Genomic DNA, 20,974 nt, shown 5'->3' on the forward strand with positions numbered 1-20,974 from the left:
CTACCACAACTCCAGCCACCCAAAATCTTGTCCTTCTTGCATTCTCTTTCAGTTGATGACACAGTCTACCAATTTTCTTAGAAACATAAAACATATGAGTCATCTTTGATTGCTCTTTTTCATCTCCACTCATAAAACCCCTCTTGGTCTGCCTGCAAATTTTCGTAAAATTACTTCTGCTTCTCTTATTCCCTTTCCTGCTACAATGCGGAGGACTGTTAACTACCACCACCACCACCACCACCTTATTTCTGGTTCCTATCAACTCACCTTAACGACTGCTTAGCCTTCCAACCTCTGGTTCTTTCACTCTGCCACTAAAGTGATCTAAAATGCAAACATAATGACAGGAATTCAAAAGCCCTTCAGTGACTTTCTCAATAACCTCAAAATGCAGATTCCTTAATGTGATTTATAGGGTTGTTTTCGTTTGTTTACAACTAGTTCATCCAGCCTCTACCTGCCTCTTGTTTTCTCTCTCCCTCCTTCCTACATCATATAGTAACATACTGAAGTGCTCCAGTAGTACTGAGTTGCTGGTTATTCTGTCATGTATAGCTCCTGCTGTTTCTCTTTGCTTTGGTTAGTGTTGCCTTCCCTACCTGAAGTTCCGACTCTCTCCTAGAAGTCATAATAATATGTCTGACTTGTGTTCTTTGTTTCAAATTCACATTCTTGCCTAGTAGCCTCCTGTCCTTAGTTTGGGTAGCTCTCTTCAATGTGTCTATGTTCCTCTTGTAAACCTCATTATTTCACTTGATTGTGTTTACTTCTGTTTCTCCCATTCTTTCACACACAACCCCTAATCATTTCCTTGAGATCAAGGACCCATATCTTCTCCTTTTTTTATAGTTTGAGATTGAACATTGTTCCTGACATGTAGATCCCCAGTAACTGTTTACTGAGTGAACAGGTAAAATTCCTCCCCCGAATGTGTTCAATCCTAGGAACAATAAATACCATCTAATAGATTCTTAAGACTTAAGGGTCACTTCAAATTGGATATTGACTCATTAAATTGCCTTCCTTGTGCCTCAGGAGAAAATTATTTTTTCTTATATGAGTATTCTTTCAACTCTGCCCCTTTATTCAAGACAAAAACAAATTCTTGAACTATCAACTATTACCAGTTCAGTAACAGTTTATTTTGAGGAGCAGAGGAATAGAAATTTACAGTTTATAAAACTTGTTACTATGTTCTCACTAATGAAAGCTATGTATATTTGTTCTGGACTTACTTTACATTAATTTGTCCAAGCTTGAAAACAGAATTTAGAACATAGCTATTTAACACATATACCACAGACTGTTTTTACGACGCTAGTGTATCTGCTTGACTTTGGGTACATTACTTAATCTCTTTGAGCAGTTATTTTTTGTCTTTAAAATGAGGATAATCCTTATTACCCAGTCTTCAATTTCTTTGATGAACAAAAAGAGAAATGGGGATATTAAAGCAGTTGGGAAAATGTAAAGCACTATACAAATAAACTGGTGCTTAGTATTAAGAGGAAATCTGTGTTACATGTTTTGACATTACATTACATTATATTACATCACATTACAATAACGTTTTTTGTCATTTGGGAGGAGTTGAAAAGTGGAATGGGAGACTTACAGGTTTTGTTTTTAAACAATGATAAATTGCATGTTTAGTTTATTTCCTATCAGCATTTTTGTTTCTAAAATGTTACTTCATATTGAACATGAGTAGTCCGAAGGAGGTATCTATGATGGTAATTTTTTTCCATGTTCAACATTATAGGTATCTATGCCAGCAGCTCATGCAACATCATCTGCTCCCACTGTAACATTAGTACAACTGCCCAATGGGCAGACAGTTCAAGTCCATGGAGTTATTCAGGCGGCCCAGCCATCAGTTATTCAGTCTCCACAAGTCCAAACAGTTCAGGTATGTGTAAAAAAGTTCTGTATCCACTTTTGTGTCTATTGTTCATAGGCATATCCCCCTCCTTTCATTACTTTTGAAAATAAGGACACATCTGGTTTGGAGTTTGTTTTACTTCATATGGTAAACAAATGGGCTGCGTCTGTATAGTCGCCTTGTGTAAAGGAATGGATATGTATAAAACAGACATGAAAGAAAATTAAGTGATAGAAGGAGAATAATTGGCAAAAAACAAGTACATGAGATGAAGTGGAAGATTTGGGAGACTGTATAAGGCTGATTGCCTCAGGGAGAATTGAAATGCAGAAGTAATAGCTTGTAATTATTTTTCTGAACCTGCAATTGGAGAAAAATAAACCCTTGATCAAAATTTAATACCTTACCTGAGATTTTTGAACTTGAAGAGATCACATAAAGCATTCATAAAATGGGCTGTGTTTAGGGTTTACCATGAGAGCATATAATTTTGAAATAATGTGTTCAGAAAGTTTATCTTAAGGGTCAGGGATTATACTATGAATGTCTTATTCTTTGAGGATATTGTTCCTTTGGGTTGGATTCCAAAGATTAGTAAAGGCACTGTAGACCACTGAAGGTGACTGCACTACTTAACTGTAGGGAACCAAGAAGCGGTATAGATCTTGCAATTGAGCTTATTGAAAAAAGACTTGAACATTCATTCAAGTAGGCCATAACCCCAGCCTCCCATTTCATATTTTTTACTTCACAGTCTTCCTGTAAGGACTTAAAAAGACTTTTCTCCGGAACACAGGTGAGTCCTAGGTCGTAGATTTGAAGAAAACTATTATTAGAAAGGAAGGTGAGAAATTATTATTTTTGTTTTTTTTCTCCTCTATAAATAATGGAATTTGAAGGTTTTGTTTAATGATAGACATTTCTAGGTCTAGACCAGACTTGTTGCCTACCTGACCCTTAGAAATAAAAATTTCTCTATATAATATTTTTCCTGTCTTCCAAACGATAGCCCAACTTTACTTGAACACTCTCAGAGAAAGGAAGTTCTATATCCTGAAGTAACCTACCTATAATTAAGGATGAAATTGCCAAAATACTCTTTCCAGTCGTGAAAGAATATAGCCTTATACAACTTGCCTAGTGCTTCCAGTTTTATCCTTGCGTTGAACTGAGTGGCAAATCTTCTTTTTCTATTGACTGATTTCCTCAGTCACATCTCCCAGAAATTTTATATTTTTAAGAAATTGCCAGGGGTGATCATCTGGCACAACAGGTAAAACTGCCCCTTGGGACACTTGCATCCATATTGGAGTGCCTCGTATCAAGTCCTGGCTACTCCACTTCCAATCCAGCGTCCTGCTAAAGCACACTGTGAGAGACAGCTTGAGTACATGAGTCCCTGCCTCCCATGTGAGAGACCCAGATGGAAATTCCAGGCTTCTGGCTTCAGCCTGTCCCAAGGCTGGCTATTGCAGGCATTTGCTGAACCAGCAAATAGATCTCTCGGTCTCTCCTTCTCTGTCTCCCTCGTCCTTGCTCTCTCTACTTTCAATAAACTTTTTTTAAAAAGAAAACTTCAACTGAACAAACTCATATTTTTCTTCAGCCATTTATTACATGGTGTAGTTTTGATGTCTCTTCAGTATCCTGGTTGTTTTCTTCTGGGTGCGAGCAGTTTTGTTTTCTGTGCATATGGTAGCCAGAACTGATTAATATTCATAGAGGGGCAGGAGTGCCTACTTTGCCCTGGAAGCATCCTGTTAATATCATCAAAAGACATACTAGGTTTTGTCAATCATTTTATACTGTTGAATCATTGAGCAGCTGTTACCACCTATATTTCATTCTGTTCCTATGCTTTTGGTTTGCTTAAGTGGGAAAAAGAAATAATGTTTTCATGTGAAATCATGAATCATGTATGAATTTCCATAAGATATTGGGGTTGGAATTTTTTAACAAGTAGGATACAGTGTTGACCAAGTGAAGAACTATGAAGTTGATATTTCTGTGGAATCACAGTGACTGAGCAGTATTTCTTTTTCTCAGTTTTTATTTCATTGAATGCTACCTTACCTAATTCTCCATATTGTGCTGTGCTGATTCCCCACCCATATCCTCCTCTAGGTATAATGGAAAGAATTAGACTTACTAGTCAGGCGACCTACACGCCAGACCCAGTTTGGATATTAATGAATTAGATGATCTGGGGCATATCGACCTTTACTTTCTCCTTTTCACTTGTGGAAGATCTTTTATAAAGAATGCAGAAATTGTAGCTTCAAAATTTGCTAAGATTGTAATTTTTGGTTATATTATGTGATATTTAACTGTTGATTGTATTCTTTATTTTAATCTTTATGGGGGCAGCCTAATGTGGACCTAGGGATTATATAATCATTAATTTTCTAGAAATATGGATTCATCTTTTCAACAATACATATTTCCATTAAAGTGAACTATTTAATTTAAAGTGTGTGTGTTTACAGAAGAAAAGTTGGGCTTCTTAAAGCCTGGATTTTACAGATATACTATTTTTTTAAAGATTTATTTATTTGAAAGGCAGAATGACAGAGGGAGAGACAGAGACTAAGAGAGAAGGAGAGATCTTCTATCCACTGGGTCATTCCTGAAATGGCTGTAACCAAGCCAAATGCCCAAAATTCTGTCCTGGTCTCTTGCATGGTTGGCAAGGGCCCATGGGCCATGATCTGCTGCTTTCTCAAGCACAGTAGCAGGGAGTTACTTTGGAGACAAGAGTAACCAGGATTTGGACAAGTGCTCCTTTATAGGATGTTGGTATCTCAAGCAGTGGCTCAACCTTCTGCAACACAGTGACAGCCCCTTCTTATTCTTTAAAGCTTCTAAACCAAGGAGAATTTATTAAACTTCTGTGTTCATTATAACTGATTGAAAGTGATTACTGTTAGTCCTGGTCGGGGCACCGGATTCTGTCCCAGTTGCCCCTCTTCCAGTCCAGCTCTCTGCTATGGCCAGGGAGTGCAGTGGAGGATGGCCCAAGTGCTTGGGCCCTGCGCCCCATGGGAGACCAGGAGAAGCACCTGGCTCCTGCCTTCGGATCAGCGCGGTCCGCTGGCCATTGGAGGGTGAACCAACGGCAAAAAGGAAGACCTTTCTCTCTGTCTCTCTCTCTCACTATCCACTCTGCCTGTCAAAAAAAAAAAAGAGTGATTACTGTTAACAATTAGGAAATAGTTTATATCAGGGATGGTCACTCAAACTTCTAGATGAGAGAATGTTAGTTTTCCAGAACAAAGTTTCCAAAAGTATGCAAGGTACATTTCTCTTGGTAAGAGAATAAGATATTAGGACTTCTGTTATATATTTTAATTTAAATTTAGATTTAGCTATATTGAGATTTCATATACATTATGTATGTAAGTACAAGTATATGAATCAAATCTCACATAATTTGTGAGCATCCTCACAGAAATAGTGTGAATTGTATGATGTAATGGAATTCACAGTGGCTTCATCCCTTTTCATTCATTAGTTTTGGCCACATTTCCATATAGTGCAGTTTAAATGTGCTGGACAGAGGATTTATGGATTTTATTACATCCATTCTTTCAACAGATGTTGGTGATCGTATGCTAAGTGCCAGTCACTGTTCTAGTAGTTGTGAAAGACAGTAACAAACAGGTAATACCGTTCATTCTAATGAAGATCATGTTTCAGTGAAAAGAGAAACTCTGGAAAGATATATCAGTTTAAGATAAGTGTTAGAGAGAAGAATAAAGCAGGGGAAAGAAATAGAGAATGTTATGGAGGGAAGGGCTTGTTTTATGGAAGGTGATCAGAGATAAGCAAAGACCAGGGGACAATGAAGTAGCCTAAATTATGCAGATAATAAAAGAAAAATCAAGGGTTTGGAAGTGAATATGCTTGGAATGTCAAGGAATAGTAAGAAGACTACGCTGGACTGGAGTAAGAAAGGAAGAGAGTCATTGCGAGTACTATTTTTGATAGAATTTTACAATATTTTATTACGGGAGCAACAGTAAAAATCTTGTGCAACATTAGAGGTTCAGTGATTATCACATAGCAAGGTATTTTAAGAATTGTCTAACAAAAAGATGAGTTATTTTAGTTTTCTTAAGACAAGTGTTCAAATGGCAAGCAGGGACTCACAAGGGATATTTTACCTAACAGGTACTTTTGAAAAAAGAAAACCATTTGAACAGCCCTTTCTTGGGGGGGGGAGTGACATTTTACCATGACCGACAGAATAGCTGCTTTGTGAAAGAAACTTATGCTGTGAAGAGATCCTTTTTTTTTTTTTTTTAAATAAAAATTTAGAAATGCTTCCATATCTTTTTTTTTTTTTCAACCACAAACAGTGTAAATTTGTTTTCTCTAAAAACTCAATTCAGGAGCTGGCAATTAGCCCAGCCATTAAGATGCCCACATCCTGCATGTGAGTACCTCGGTTCTATTCTTGGCTCCAGTTCCTGACTCCATCTTTCTGCCATTGTAGACCCAAGGCAGTGGTGTGCCTTGACTACTTGGATTTCTGCCACCCACATTGGAGACCTGCATTGTGTTCCTGGTTTCTTGCATCAGCCTCGCTGTTAGGGGCATTTGAGGAGTAAATCAGCAGATGGGCACTTTTTATCTATTTCTCTGCGTCTCAAATAGATAATAAAATGTAAAAGCCCTCAAGTCGACTGATTTTCAAAACTCTAGAAACAGAATTCTAAACTGCTCAGAAGTCTTCCAAAGTTTTAGTAAAATGTTAAGTTTGTTTGTTAAAAAGGTTAAATTTAACACCTTCCTATTAGAATGCAGTTACTGATGTGGAGTCAAGGAGATGAAAATATACTAGAGAGAGCTAGTCAAAAGTGGTAAATTAAAGTGAAAAATGATTATTTTGCTTGGTAAGCACAGCCTAATGCATTTACCTTTGCTATCTACATATCATGAGTTATGAGTTCCTTTTTTTGAAACAGATGGTAAGATTACATTTTAGGCTGGCGCCGCAGCTCAATAGGCTAATCCTCTGCCTGTGGCGCCAGCACCACGGGTTCTAGTCCCAGTCAGGGTGCCAGATTCTGTCCTGGCTGCCCCTCTGCTGTGGTCCAGGAGTGCAGTGGAGGATGGCCCAAGTGCTTGGGCCCTGCACCCACATGGGAGACCAGGAGAAGCACCTGGCTCCTGGCTTCAGATCAGCACAGTGCGCTGGCCGCAGCGCACCAGCCACAGTGGCCGTTGAGGGGTGAACCAACGGTAAAGGAAGACCTTTCTCTCTGTCTCTCTCACTGTTCACTCTGCCTGTCAAAAAAAAAAAAAAAGATTACATTTTAATTTATAATCATATTTCTAAATCACTGCAATATAAAGTATTAAATGACTTAATAAAGTATATTAAGTCACGGTCTATTAGAAAATTTAATCTATGCAACTTAGAAATTTTTAATATTTATACTTAAGAATTCTTTTACAACATAAGTAACACACTTCTTAATGTTTGCAAATAAGAAGATATATATACTTAGGTAAGTTTTTCTTATTTATAAGGAGATATCTGCAGATCAAAAGAGTTTAAAGGATCACTGTTTTAGACTTTCACTAAGCTTCTTGATCCAGTGAGTAAAAAACTGAACCTAAACCATGACTCCCCTCTACCCAGAAAGTACTTAAATTTCTAGGGAACCTTGTACAGTTCTAGGAAACATGTAATAGGGTCTGGCACTGTGACACAGCAGGTTAAAGCCCCGGCCTGCAGTGCCAGCATCCCATATGGGTGCCAGTTTGAGTCCTGGCTGCTCCACTTCCGATCAAGCTCCCTGCTAATGCGAATGGGAAAACAGTGGAGGATGACCCAGGACTTTGGGCCCTTGCACCCACATAGGAGACCCAGAAGAAGCTCCTGGCTTCAGATGGCCATTGGGGTCATTTGGGGAGTGAACCAGCAGATAGAAGACCTGTCTCTGTCTTCTCAACCTCTCTCCCTGTAACTCTGCTTTCAAATAAATAAGAAATCTTAAGAAAAAGAAATCACCTATTATTACTATTACTTTGATTGAATTCTAATCACTATGTAATTTTTTTTTGAAATTCCAAATAATCAAAACAGTTTTTTCCCCCAATATATCAGAAGATGTGGATTTTAAACAAACCAAAGTTGAGAAATACAGATAGAAAACTTTAGAAGTTGTAACTTTGGCTTCTTGAAAGCCTTTATGACTTACTTGTAAATGTCTGAAACTGAAGACCTATGTAAAGAACTTAAGAGAGCAGTAAGAGAAGTTAGAGAAGATGAGGAAGAAAGGGTTCTGTCATTGGAATGTAATGGTAATCTGTGATAGTTATAATTGGGATGTAAACTCTTGATAATTCTTCACAAAATTTTGTATTTATTTTATTTTTGAGAGGCAGAAGAGATCAAGATCCCATCAGCTGGTTCACTCCCCAAATGCCCTCAGTGACAAGGACTGGACCAGGAATTCAGTTCAGGTCTCCCACATGGTGTCAGACACCCAGTTATGTGATCTGTTATCACTGCCTCAGGCCTCACAGCACTGGCCCCATAGTTCGTGGTCATAGTTCATGGTTTTCAGAGACTGTGTTGGATTGACTAGTTAAAGCAGCTATTGCTTAACAGGAAAATTTCCTGTCTGCTCCTTTGACCATAAATACATTGTTACTCTGCCAAGAATCCTGCATGAAATTCAGCCTTGCCCATTATTTGATCTGTCATTGCTAGATTCATTAAATATTGCCTGTTGGTTTTTAGATCTTTAAGACGGTTTATACTTAAATTTGGATGGGGCACATTACTTTAGATATATTTTATGAAACATTACTGGATTTTTGTTTTAAAATGAGCATGCATATCATAAAACCCTATCAGTGCCCACTCTTCTAGAACCTTTAGGTTCATACCACATAAAGAACACCTTTGGGATTTCCCAGCTGCTTCTAAATATGATTTTTCTTACTGCTATTTCCATATATTTCATGTGTAGCTAACGCAGAGAGATCTTTTTGTCTTGATTAGATCTAAGTCTCTGACAGCATCGTGTGTACCTACATCAGGAAAGAGCATGAGGCTCCTGCTGATTAGACTAGAGGAACCTGGCAGAATAAATTTGACAGACAGGCATACTTAGGTTAGTAATTTCTTGGTCCAGAAATGGTCTTAAAATGCCATCTGGTTCCTGCTTCTGTCAAAACTGGTATTTGAGACTGGAACTACCAGGATTTTGAAGCTGATGAGGATGTGTAAAATGGAGATGCTAAATATTGTTCGTGGCTCTACTACTTCCTAACGTTGTGGTTTGTAACAGTTACTTAATCCCCTGGTGCCTTACTTCGTTTTCTTATATATAAAATGGATATAATAGGAATGCCCATCTGGCCTCTATGTTACTGTAAGTATTAGTGAGTGTTAAATACATGTAAGTGCTTTAGCAGTAGCACCTGGCACATAATAAGTTAGTGATGAATTCTAGTTTCTAGTATTAACATTTCGTGCAAAATCTTTATTCACTTCATTATTTTTCAGCCTGGGAGCACCTATTAGGAATGCAGAGTTCTTTACCCTCAATTTTTTCTTAAAAGTAATTGTAGAATGCCAGCTTTGAAATACCTATATATGTAACAGATGACTGTTTCCTAACGTGATAAAACAACCATCTGGAATGTAATGAAGGATTACTGATCTTATTTGTACAAATGTTAATACTTAAGTTTTTACATGGTAGTCAAAGGAAAATATTGGTGTGCTCACTATTCCCACATGTCACAAGTAATACTGATGCATTCAGGATTTATTACGTGGAGTCATTCAATTAAGCTGCAAATGTTTAATTCATCTGACTTCCTCTTAAATAGTCTATAGTGTATTTAACAAGAGGGGGAAAAATTGGTGTGACTATAAACACATGCAAAAACTGATATTTTTCCCCCTCTACTTAGTTGTGTTAAGGTTTATGTATGTACTTTTGTATATGACTTTTTCTTAAAATTCATTAAATTTTATTGGAATTAAATTTGATTATCAAGGTAAAGTTCTTCTTTATTTTCAGATTTCAACTATTGCAGAAAGTGAAGATTCACAGGAGTCAGTGGATAGTGTAACTGATTCCCAAAAACGAAGGGAAATTCTTTCAAGGAGGCCTTCCTACAGGTACAGAATTTAACAGAATCAAAGATATGCAGGAAACCCTAGGTAACTGTGGATAAAAAGATGTCAGATGACCATTTAGCTGTTCTAGCCTGTACCATATAGATTACTTTTCTTAATCTTGAGTTAATTCACTCAAATAAGTTAAAGTTTATCATGCACATTTTAAGGGCACTTGTTACTCTCAACATTGTTAGATAAAATTTTTTCTGGGGCTGGTGCTGTGGCTCACTTGGTTAATCCTCCGCCTGCGGTGCCGACATCCCATATGGGCTCCAGATTCTAGTCCTGGTTGCTCCTCTCTTCCAGTCCAGCTCTCTGCTGTGGCCCAGGAAGGCAATGGAGGATGGCCCAAGTGCTTGGGCCCCTGCACCCGCATGGGAGACCAGGAGAAGCGCCTGGCTTTGGATCGGCATAGCTCCTTTCTCTCTCTCTCTCTCACTGTCTTAACTGTATCTTTAAAATTAAAAGATATATATATTAAAACAATAAAATAAAAAATAAAAAAAATTTTCTGCCTTTTATAAACTCTGCTGGTTACTACTTTTCTATTACAAAGTTTGGAATGCTTAAATTTTAGTATTTTATAGTTAAATGTCAGTTCTGAGGCCATGCTAGTTATCTGTTTAGCTGTCATCACAAACTTTTTTTATGTGATGGCATTTAGCAGATTATTACTTGTTAGTTTAATAGTTGTCTTATGATGATACTTTACTAACAACCTAACTTTAGAGGCACTTTAATAAAGCCTTTGTATTCAGCTATACATGTTATCTAGGCAATACCTTGCCTCCAAGGTAGACCAAAACCAATTTTTTATGTAGAAATTAGCTCTGTATTATGTATCTCCCAAAGGGGCAATTTGCAAATCTTGATAAGCTTACTTCACAATTTACTAAGCTTTAGATTTATAGTGATCTTCCCTGTTGTTAGTCTAAATTATTTGTATTTGTGCATAATCCTACTTTTTAAAGGAGTGGATGATTGTCCCTCCTTCAAATTTGTCCATTAAGCTAACCCTTTTCTTTGTCATCATGGTTAAATTATGGATCTAAATGAATATCAATAAGATGTTGAGGTCTTAAGAAATTTTATCTTAACAGGTATAAGTTTAATGCATTTATTCTCATTGTTTTGTTTTAAATATAGCCAGTATTAGATTTTAACTTTGAAGCATGTCTCATGTTAGTATATTACACCTTCAATCCTGAAGCATATCAAACCAGGTATTCAGAAACAAGCGGGGCCAGTGCTTTGGCACAATGGGTTAACACCCTGGCCTGAAGCACCGACCTCCCATATGGGCACCAGTTCTAGTCCTGGCTGCTCCAATTCTGATCCAGCTCTCAGCTATGGCTTGGGAAAGCAGTAGAAGATGGACAAGGCCCTTGGGCCCCTGCACCCGTGTGGGAAACCCAGAAGAAGCTCCTGGCTCCTAACTTCAGATTGGCCCAGCTCCGGCTGTTGTGGCCATTTGGGGAGTGAACCAGCAGATGAAAGACCTCTCTCTCTTTCCGTTTCTCTCTGTAACTCTGTATTTCAAATAAACAAAAATAAATCTTAAAAAAAAAAAAGAAAGGAAGGGCCAGCGCCGCGGCTCAATAGGCTAATCCTCCACCTGCGGCGCAGGCACCCCGGGTTCTAGTCCCGGTCGGGGCACCGGATTCTGTCCCAGTTGCCCCTCTTCCAGTCCAGCTCTCTGCTGTGGCCCGGGAGTGCAGTGGAGGATGGCCCAAGTCTTTGGGCCCTGCGCCCCATGGGAGACCAGGAGAAGCACCTGGCTCCTGGCTTCGGATCAGCGTGGTGCGCCGGCCGCAGCGCACCAACCACGGCGGCCACTGGAGGGTGAACCAACGGCAAAGGAAGACCTTTCTCTCTGTCTCTCTCTCTCAAAGTCCACTCTAGAATTTAGAGAAGAAGCTATATAGCTTCTTCCTTCCTTTTTTCTTTCTTTTTTTTTTTTTTTGGACAGGTAGAGTGGACAGTGAGAGAGACAGAGAGAAAGGTCTTCCTTTGCCATTGGTTCACCCTCCAGTGGCCGCCGTGGTTGGTGCGCAGCGCACCACGCTGATCCAAAGCCAGGAGCCAGGTGCTTCTCCTGGTCTCCCGTGGGGCACAGGGCCCAAGCACTTGGGCCATCCTCCACTTCACTCCCTGGCCACAGCAGAGAGCTGGCCTGGAAGAGGGGCAACCGGGATAGAATCCGGCGCCCTGACCAGGACTAGAACCCGGTGTGCCGGCGCCGCAAGGCGGAGGATTAGCCTAGTGAGCCACGGCGCCGGCTGACTTTTTGAGTTTCTAAAATATGAAAGGCTATAGCAGCCAAGGAAAAGAGACTGAAGCAAATAAAATGAAATGGGAGTGATAATTGGGAAGTTTTTAACTTTAGTATAAAATTAGTTATTCAAGTCTAGGACTCTGGATTAAGAATTCTTCTGAAAATATTACTGGCATTTTTATTTATAATTGATTCAAAATAGTTGCAAAAAAGCCAATACACTGTAAGGCTACATTAGTGAACTGTTATCTAGAGAGGATGACCAACATGGTCTAGAACAATAATTTGAAAGACTCAGAAAAAAAACACTAAGAATGATCAGTTGCTTTAACTGTGTAGACGTTCATGCAGAGGAGACATAGATTCATCTACAGATCTAGAGTTTTAAGCATCTTTGGCCCCTGTCCATAATAAGAAATAATATATTTACATTATATTCTGTATACATGCATACACATAATGTATAAATAAAGCATAACTATGTGTGTTTTGGGTTTTTTTTAACTACTTGTATAATTTCATTTGAATTCCTTGATACATTTGGAGTTACTCTTACAACTTGTATGTTTTGAACTTCTGTCATAACCACTAGCAACTTTCTTACAGTTTTCTGATCTTGTTACATTTAGTAAGTTTTACCTTTTTTTTTTAAATAATATAGCTTTTCATTCTTCTAGGAAAATTTTGAATGACTTATCTTCTGATGCACCAGGAGTGCCAAGGATTGAAGAAGAGAAATCTGAAGAGGAGACTTCAGCACCTGCTATCACCACTGTAACGGTGCCAACTCCGATTTACCAAACTAGCAGTGGACAGTATAGTGAGTAATAGATATTTCTGTTTTGAAAGTGAGTAAAAAAAACTAGTGGTTGCATTCTCTTTAAAGGAGTCATGTAAGTGTTGAGTCTTTGCTCAGCCTTACTTCCATTAGTATATTTCCTTTACAGTGGTCTGTAATGGGAATGTTTATTTTATTCAGTTTTAGTTAGGATTACTCAACTATATAAGCCTTTTGATGTTCCCCTGTTTTGTGCAGATGCATGAGGAACCTGAGGTATTATTTTTGTGGCCAAAAATGGTCTGTCTTATCCATCTGTTTGTTTATGTATGTCAATGATTTGTCTTTCTCTCTAAAAGCATTTTAAATCTTTGTATTTAATAACATTTCAAGTGAAGATGAGATGAATTGTTTGCCAGAATACTGAATATTCATATAAAAGGTGTTGTGAATTTCAATAATATAAATATAAGGATGCTAAAACTAACAGAATACTTTGCTTTTTGGATCACAGAAAGCAAAAGTTTTTCCTGACAAAATTATTCAGCTTTCCATTTCTTTTTTTCTTTTTTTTTTTTTTTTTTTTTTGACAGGCAGAGTGCACAGTGAGAGAGAGAGAGAGAGACAGAGAGAAAGGTCTTCCTTTACCACTGGCCTCCCATGGGGTTCAGGGCCCAAGCACTTGGGCCATCCTCCACTGCACTCCCTGGCCATAGCAGAGAGCTGGCCTGGAAGAGGGGCAACCGGGACAGAATCCGGCGCCCCAACCAGGACTAGAACCCCGTGTGCCGGCACCGCAGGTGGAGGATTAGCCTATTGAGCCACGGCGCCGGCCACGGCTTTCCATTTATTTCTGTGATGTCTGTGGCACTTAGTTCCCTCATCTTGTCTCTTTCTTTTCTTATATTTTGCCTAAAGCCATTATAAATTACTTCTGAATAATGGTTTTGTTTCATCAGAGCCATTTATGTGAATGCTATACTTTTCTCCTTTTTTCCCTATACCTTTGCTTCTCAAAATTCCTCATACATTGACTTTTTAATTTTGATTTGTTCATTGAACCCAGTGCTGCCCAATATATATCCCCCCACCTTAATTACAGATTAAATGTACACATTGACATTCTTTGTGTATTAGTTTTCTAATGCCCAGAGGTGACCTGTATCAGAAATATGTATAAAATTTAACTTTAGGTTACCAGATTTTTTATTTCAGCCCAGCCTTGGTTTGTGTAACTCTGATTTGCACTCCAGATATATTAAAAACAGATACTCAAAGCTGAAGCTTAGGATAAAAGTTAGAAGGAAGGCATTTAACTAAGCTTCTTGTCTACTAATCTAAGTGAGTTTGTTACTCTTTTTCATTGAATTCTTTATTCGCAGATGTAAGGAAGTACATTCCTATATGTGTGTATGTTCAGCTTCAATAGCTTCATATCCAGAGAGTTAACTATTTCTCAAGATGTGTGTTATAAAAGGGTGATACATAACATTTTCCCCTATTGCAGCATATCAGAGGGATACAACATACTCCTTTCAATAACATTCACTTCTTTTTAAAGATTTCTGTTTTTGAAAGAGAGAAAAGTTGATCTTATATCTTAAGATGTAATACATCTTAAAATCTTACATATACTGGTTCATTCCCCAAATGCCCACAAAAGCTTTTGCTGAGGCATGCTGAAGCCAAGAGCTAGGAACTCCATCTAGGTCTCCCACATGGGTGGCAGGAACTCAAGTTCTTTGACTATGGCAGGCATTAGCAGGAGGCAGAGGTGGGATTCAATTCCAAGCACTCTGATATGGGATTCATTATTTTAGAGATTTTTACTTGAACTAGAAAGCATGCTCCTTAGGAAAGAGCCATATCAGAATCTGGAAGAGGTAAGTATAGTTTAGAGAAATACCATCGCCTGCTAGGTGTTTGGCACATCCCTCTCCTCTGGCAGTTTTGCTACATTTAAGAGAATAGTACTTTGAGATTTTTAAACTTGTTGTCTTTACTCCTTATCTTCTTTGTATAATGTATACAAGGCTTTGATGGAACTCATCTATGTTCTTTTCATTAAGAAGCAATAAAACAAATACAAATATAGGACCATTTATATATTTCTTAATGTATAAATATATGCAGTGACAGGTGTTGTGGTATGGCGGATAAACCGCCACTTGGGACTCCCACAGTCTTTATCAGAATACCTAGATTCAAATCTCAGCTCTGCTTCTGATTCAGCTTCCTATGGTTGCACATCCTTGGAGGCTACAGGTGATGACTCAAGTACTTGGGTCCATGTTACCCATGTGGGAAAGCTGGATGGCGTTCTGGGCTCCTGGCTTCAGCCCTGCCTAATCTCTGAGCTCTAGCAGTTTGAGGCGTTTGGGGAGTGAACCAGCAGATATCTCTGCTTTTCAAATAAATAAGTAACTTTAAAAATTAATATGTTTGTCAAAATTCAGTGCCAGAGTTTTATAGTATTAATAAAATTAAAACTCTTTATCATCACTCCTTAGAAGTAAGAGTGATACATATTGCTCCATTTTTTTCATTCTATTTATGTATACAAATGTTGTCATGGTTTTTTACCCAGGTGAGACCTACATTATTTATATACCATAGACATATATGATGGGATTTCTAAAAGTTTGTGGAAAATGTTTATTATGACAAAATCATGCATGAATTTCAACATTTTTTGCATCAGAATAAACTTACCTTTTGATTCCATTTTCCATAAATTTTTAGCCATGTCTCAGTGGGATAGCATCCTAAGAGTGACATTGCTGAATCAAAGTATATTTAAGCCAGTTGTCCTTCCAACCAGCTGTACCAATTTGCATTTCTAATATAAATTGAATTTTTTTAAATTCATGCTATTCCTGCTAAGTAAAGTTTTGTTAGATTCTGTTCATAGCAGGACAAACATGTGTCTACAGTTTTGAGCTTGAATTTTTTGTTTTTGTTTTGATATTTTTCTCTTTATTCTGGCTACTCAGAATCTCAACTAAGTTTATAGTTAATAGTATTCTTCACTTGATCTAAATTTTCAGTAGAATCATGTATACACCCAAAGATACATTACTTTTGTTGCAGTATTTTTGTTTCAGTGAATTTAGTTTTATTAAAGGGTATCTTGGATTTTTTTCTTACTTAATCAAGTGTAAATACTAAAGAGAAGAACCATGTTTGATAGAATCAAACTTCAGATTTCAAAGTATTTCATGACCTTACTTGATGTTTACAATTGTATTCAATAGCTAGAGCCAGATTTTTTTTTTTTAAAGATTTATTTTAGGGACCAATGCTGTGGCATAGCATATGGCTACGCCAGTATCCCATATGGGCACTAGTTCAAGTTCCAGCTGTTCCTTTTCCAATCCAGCTCTCTGCCATGACCTGGTAAAGCAGTAGAAGATGGTCCAAGTCCTTAAGTCCCTGCACCTGCATGGGAGACCTGGAGGATTCTTCTGACTCCTAGTTTCCCATCCTCTCAACTCCAGCCATTGTGGACATTGGGGAGTAAACCAGTGGATAGAAGACCGTTCTCTTTGTCTCTGCCTCTCTGTATCTGTAACTCTACCTCTCAAACAAATAAAATCTTTTTAAAAGAAAAAAAAAAAGATTTATTTGAAAGAGTTACAGAGTCAGAGACCGGTATCTTCCCATCTGCTGATTCACTCCCCAAATGGCTGCAACGGCCAGAGCTGAGCCAGGAGCTTCCTCCAGGCCTCCCACATGGGTGCAGGGGCCCAAGGACTTGCACCATCCTCCACTACTTTCCCAGGGTCAGCAAGAAGCTGAATCAGAAGTGGAGCAGCCAGGACTTGAACTGACATCCATGGTGCCAGCACTGCAGGCCAGGGCTTTAACCCACTACGCCACAGCATTGGCCCCCAGATGTTTTTCTTTTTTAGAAGAAGACAACATGATTTGATAACAGTTTAGCACTGGAACTTGAACTAGAGCCCACATTTTCTTTGTTACCCCCTCCCTTCTTCCCACCTTTCCTTCATTGCTGTATAGGCAAGAAAAAAGCCACAGTGGTAAATACTGTGGAATTTGCTTATTAGTGCTGTATAAAAAATTATAGTTTAATGATGTTAACCTTCTAAAACTTCCAAGTAATCTTGCAAAATTAATCTTAGAATAATTATTTTCCTTTTCCCCCACCTTATGTAAGTAAAACTTAAGGAATTAGCTAAAGTTGATAAATTGTGTATGCTAGTGTCTTAATCCCTACAATCCTCATTTGCTAATCTAATTAAATCATAGCCGTTGACTCTTCTTGTTTCTTGATTAAGCTGTAGTAATCAATTTCCATGTCCAGATGACTCAGGACATAGTAATTTTCCAGAGCTTGCTTATAATTGATCCCAAACTAAATCTCTTAATAAACTGTAACATGCTTATGTCAGACATGTTGACATTCTTGCATTTTTTATCTTTCTCTTAGTTAAAATCCATTATGCAGTTTTTTGTGTAAATTTGTGACTTGCTTTGTTTTGTTTTGTTTTGTGTTTTTTTGTGGTACTTCTCTTTTCTGGAAAACTTGAATCCTAGCAGGGAGTGTTATCTAGAGAAGATCCAGACAACCACATACTTTAATGCCGGTATCTAAAGAGATTACTTTGTCTAAATGAAGTAATTATCTTTGTCTTTTATTAACTTGTTCCATGCACTGTAGCATAAAGTTGATTTCCATTTTTTATGAAGTAAAACAGCTATTAATATGAGCAAAAGTTGATTGATTTACTTTGCAGCAGATGAATGGCAAGTGCAATTAATTAGTGAATAATCAGCAAAGGATCTTCTATTTGGATGCTTGGATATATAACTTAGAAATGACAGTAAAAAAAAATTTTTTTCCCTAAATGTTGATTTTTGAGCTCAGTGTTTAAACTCCATGAGAGATTCTGTGCTAACTAAAGATTTATTTATTTATTTCAAGGCAGAGTTAGAGAGGGAAAGAAATCTTCCATTCTTGGGTTCGCTCCCCAAATGGCCATAATGGCCTGGATAGGGCAGGCTTGAAGCCAGGAGCTGGAACTCCATGCAGGTCACTCCCACAGGGTTGTATCTGCCTTCCCAGATAAAGGGAGCTGGATCAGAAGTAAAGTTTGCCAAGGCTTGAATCAGTGCTCCTATAGGTTGCCAGTGTCATAGGCAGCAGCTTAATCTGCTGTGCCACAATGCCAGCCCCCTCATAGGCCATTTTAGTTGCTTAATTGGATAGACTTTTGGCCTGTGCTGTGGCTTAACAGGCTAATCCTCCGCCTTGTGATGCCAGCACACCGGGTTCTAGTCCCGGTTGGGGCGCCGGATTCTATCCCGGTTGCCCCCTTCCAGGCCAGCTCTCTGCTATGGCCTGGGAAGGCAGTGGAGGATGGCTCAAGTCCTTGGGCCCTGCACCCACATGAGAGACCAGGAGAAGCACCTGGCTCCTGGCTTCGGATCAGCGAGATGTGCCTGCCGCAGCGGCCATTGGAGGGTAAACCAACGGCAAAGGAAGACCTTTCTCTCTGTCTCTCTCTCTGTCCACTCTGCCTGTCAAAAAAAAAAAAAAATTCTAATTGGATAGACTTTTGCTTGAAGAGCTAGAGGATGGAATATGATGAAAAACTGCTTTATTAATTACACTTCAAAATAGCCTTTTACTGGAGCTTATTATATACCCACAGTTGTGCTAAGTACATGAAAGTAGTGAAGAAAAATCCATATCTTTTTTTTTTTTTTAAAGATTTATTCATTCATTTGAAAGGCATAGTTAGAGGCAGAAAGAGAGAGAGAGGTCTTCCATCCAGTGGTTCACTCCCCAGATGACTGCAATGGCAATAGCTGCACCAGTGAAGCCAGGAGCTTCTAACGAGTCTTCCACTTGGGTGCAGGGCCCAAGGATTTGGGCCATCTTCCACTGCTTTCCCAGGCCATAGAAGAGAGCTGGATCAGAAGTGGAGCAGCCAGTACACAAACCAGCACCCAAATGGGATGCCAGCACTGCAGATGGCAGCGTTACCCGCTACGCCACAGTACTGGACCCAAAAAATCCATTTCTTACCCTCAATAAATTTATTTTAAGTGGGGCAGTAAATAAGGCGGGGGTCTTCAAAAAGTTTGTGGTAAAAATTGAATTATGTTAATTTTTCACAAACTTTTAGTTATGTCATTAATGATAGGATAAAGGAAAGTGAGGTGGAACTTCACAGAACCAAATAACTTCAAAAGAAATATAACATTTTCCCTGACCTACTTAAAAAAAATTGTTAAGCATTGTTATTAAAAATTATAATGTGGTTCAGAGTGCCTTTCTGTTGTAAAATCTGGATGTAGGTTTCTGAGCAGAAAGTTAACTTGAATATACTAAATGCTTCTTAGTGATACTATTTACTGTAATAATTTCTCCTAGATAATGTCTCATAAAATAGCCTACACTAAATTTAGTTTTAGTTTATGTGGTATTAATTAAACTTGTAACAGTAAAATCCATTGGGTTTTAGTTGCCATTACCCAGGGAGGAGCAATACAACTGGCTAACAATGGTACCGATGGGGTACAGGGCCTGCAAACATTAACCATGACCAATGCAGCTGCCACTCAGCCGGGTACTACCATTCTACAGTATGCACAGACCACGGATGGACAACAGATCTTAGTGCCCAGCAACCAAGTTGTTGTTCAAGGTAAGGAAATTTGGAATTCACAAGTAAATTCTGTAAACCATTAATATTACATAAACCCTCAGAAAAAAGTAAGTATCATATTGCAAAGCCTTGTTAAAATGTAGTTAATTTTTCTTCATTATAGACAGTATTTTTCATTATTCCAATTGGACCAAAATGTCATGGCATAAAAACAACTATTTTCAGGTTTAAAAAAATAAAACATCTATTTTTAACATCTTTAAAATTAGGGTCTAAGAAAAACAAGGTGGGATAGAAGGAAAGATAGTGAAATCAGAAGTTAAGAAGGACACATTTTAGATCTAATTGCATGAATCTGCTATGAGACCTTGAGCAAAAACCAGCTTCTCTGGCTCTCTTTTTTTATTTTTCATGTGTCAAATGAGTATTTTGCTAAATCACTGATAAGAATTTTTGCAGGTTCAGAATTTTGTTACTTATTCAAGAGAAATTTAAATCTTTTTTTAAAGTCTTATTTTCATCTATCTGAAAGGCAGAAAGATAGATACTTCCATATACTGGTTCACTACCTAAATGTGTACAACAGCCAGGACTGCATCAGGCTGAAGCCAGGAAGCTAGGCTCCATCAGGATCTCCATATGGTTAATGCAGGCTCTGCCACTTCAGCCATCATCCGCTTCCTCCAGGTATACTTCAACAGGATATGATCGGAAGCAGAATAGCAGCACTTCAATACGGGATGTCAGAGTCCCAAGCACTGTTCTTCCTGCTGGGCCACAGTGCCTACCTCATGTTTTATTATTTTTAAAAGTTTTTTTGTTTTCTTCTATTTATTTCAGGAATCTATAGATAGGAATTAAGCAGTTTTCTTTGCATTCATTTGAATAGTTCAAGAATATAATTTATGCCCAATGATACATTTACATGTTGAGAAAATAATAAATTGCTTCTGAAAATATTTTCATTAATAATGCATTTTCCATGTGTCAAGTACTGGCAGTTGTATCCCTTTACCATGGATGATAATTCTTGAAAAATTTTAAAACACAAGTTAGGGTCCTAATGTATTCACAGAATATGTTCTGTTACTAAACAAGTAGTATTTGAAAAAGATAATATTTTGCTTATTAATGGGAATAAAACCCCTTTTCACTTTACATGCAGGTACTCAAAAATTGTAAAGCAGATGTCAGTGAATTTGAATTCTGAACGTCAGTTTGAAGATGGTAACATGTTTAGTATATAAATCTT

The 20,974-nt window shown here is 38.1% G+C and overlaps 1 protein-coding gene across 8 annotated transcripts in view; it reads left to right on the plus strand.

Moving 5' to 3' along the window:
- Nucleotides 1-20,974, plus strand: part of CREB1 (cAMP responsive element binding protein 1) — a 75,226-nt gene that overhangs the window by 24,622 nt on the left and 29,630 nt on the right. For 6 of the 8 annotated variants that reach the window (XR_009865892.1, XM_062190412.1, XM_062190397.1 and 3 more), the window contains 5 exons: nucleotides 1,766-1,912; nucleotides 2,640-2,681; nucleotides 9,934-10,034; nucleotides 12,987-13,129; nucleotides 19,579-19,761. Coding sequence is in view for 7 of the 8 variants with exons in the window: in XM_062190412.1 (XP_062046396.1) it covers nucleotides 1,766-1,912; nucleotides 2,640-2,681; nucleotides 9,934-10,034; nucleotides 12,987-13,129; nucleotides 19,579-19,761 (616 nt within the window). In the remaining variant the exon portion in view is untranslated. Of the gene's footprint in view, nucleotides 1-1,765; nucleotides 1,913-2,639; nucleotides 2,682-9,933; nucleotides 10,035-12,986; nucleotides 13,130-19,578; nucleotides 19,762-20,887; nucleotides 20,950-20,974 lie in introns of those variants that run through there. The other 2 variants (XM_062190419.1, XM_062190453.1) reach the window with 2 other exon arrangements.

The sequence above is a fragment of the Lepus europaeus genome, chromosome 1, assembly GCF_033115175.1.
Source record: "Lepus europaeus isolate LE1 chromosome 1, mLepTim1.pri, whole genome shotgun sequence".
Taxonomy (NCBI): domain Eukaryota; kingdom Metazoa; phylum Chordata; class Mammalia; order Lagomorpha; family Leporidae; genus Lepus; species Lepus europaeus.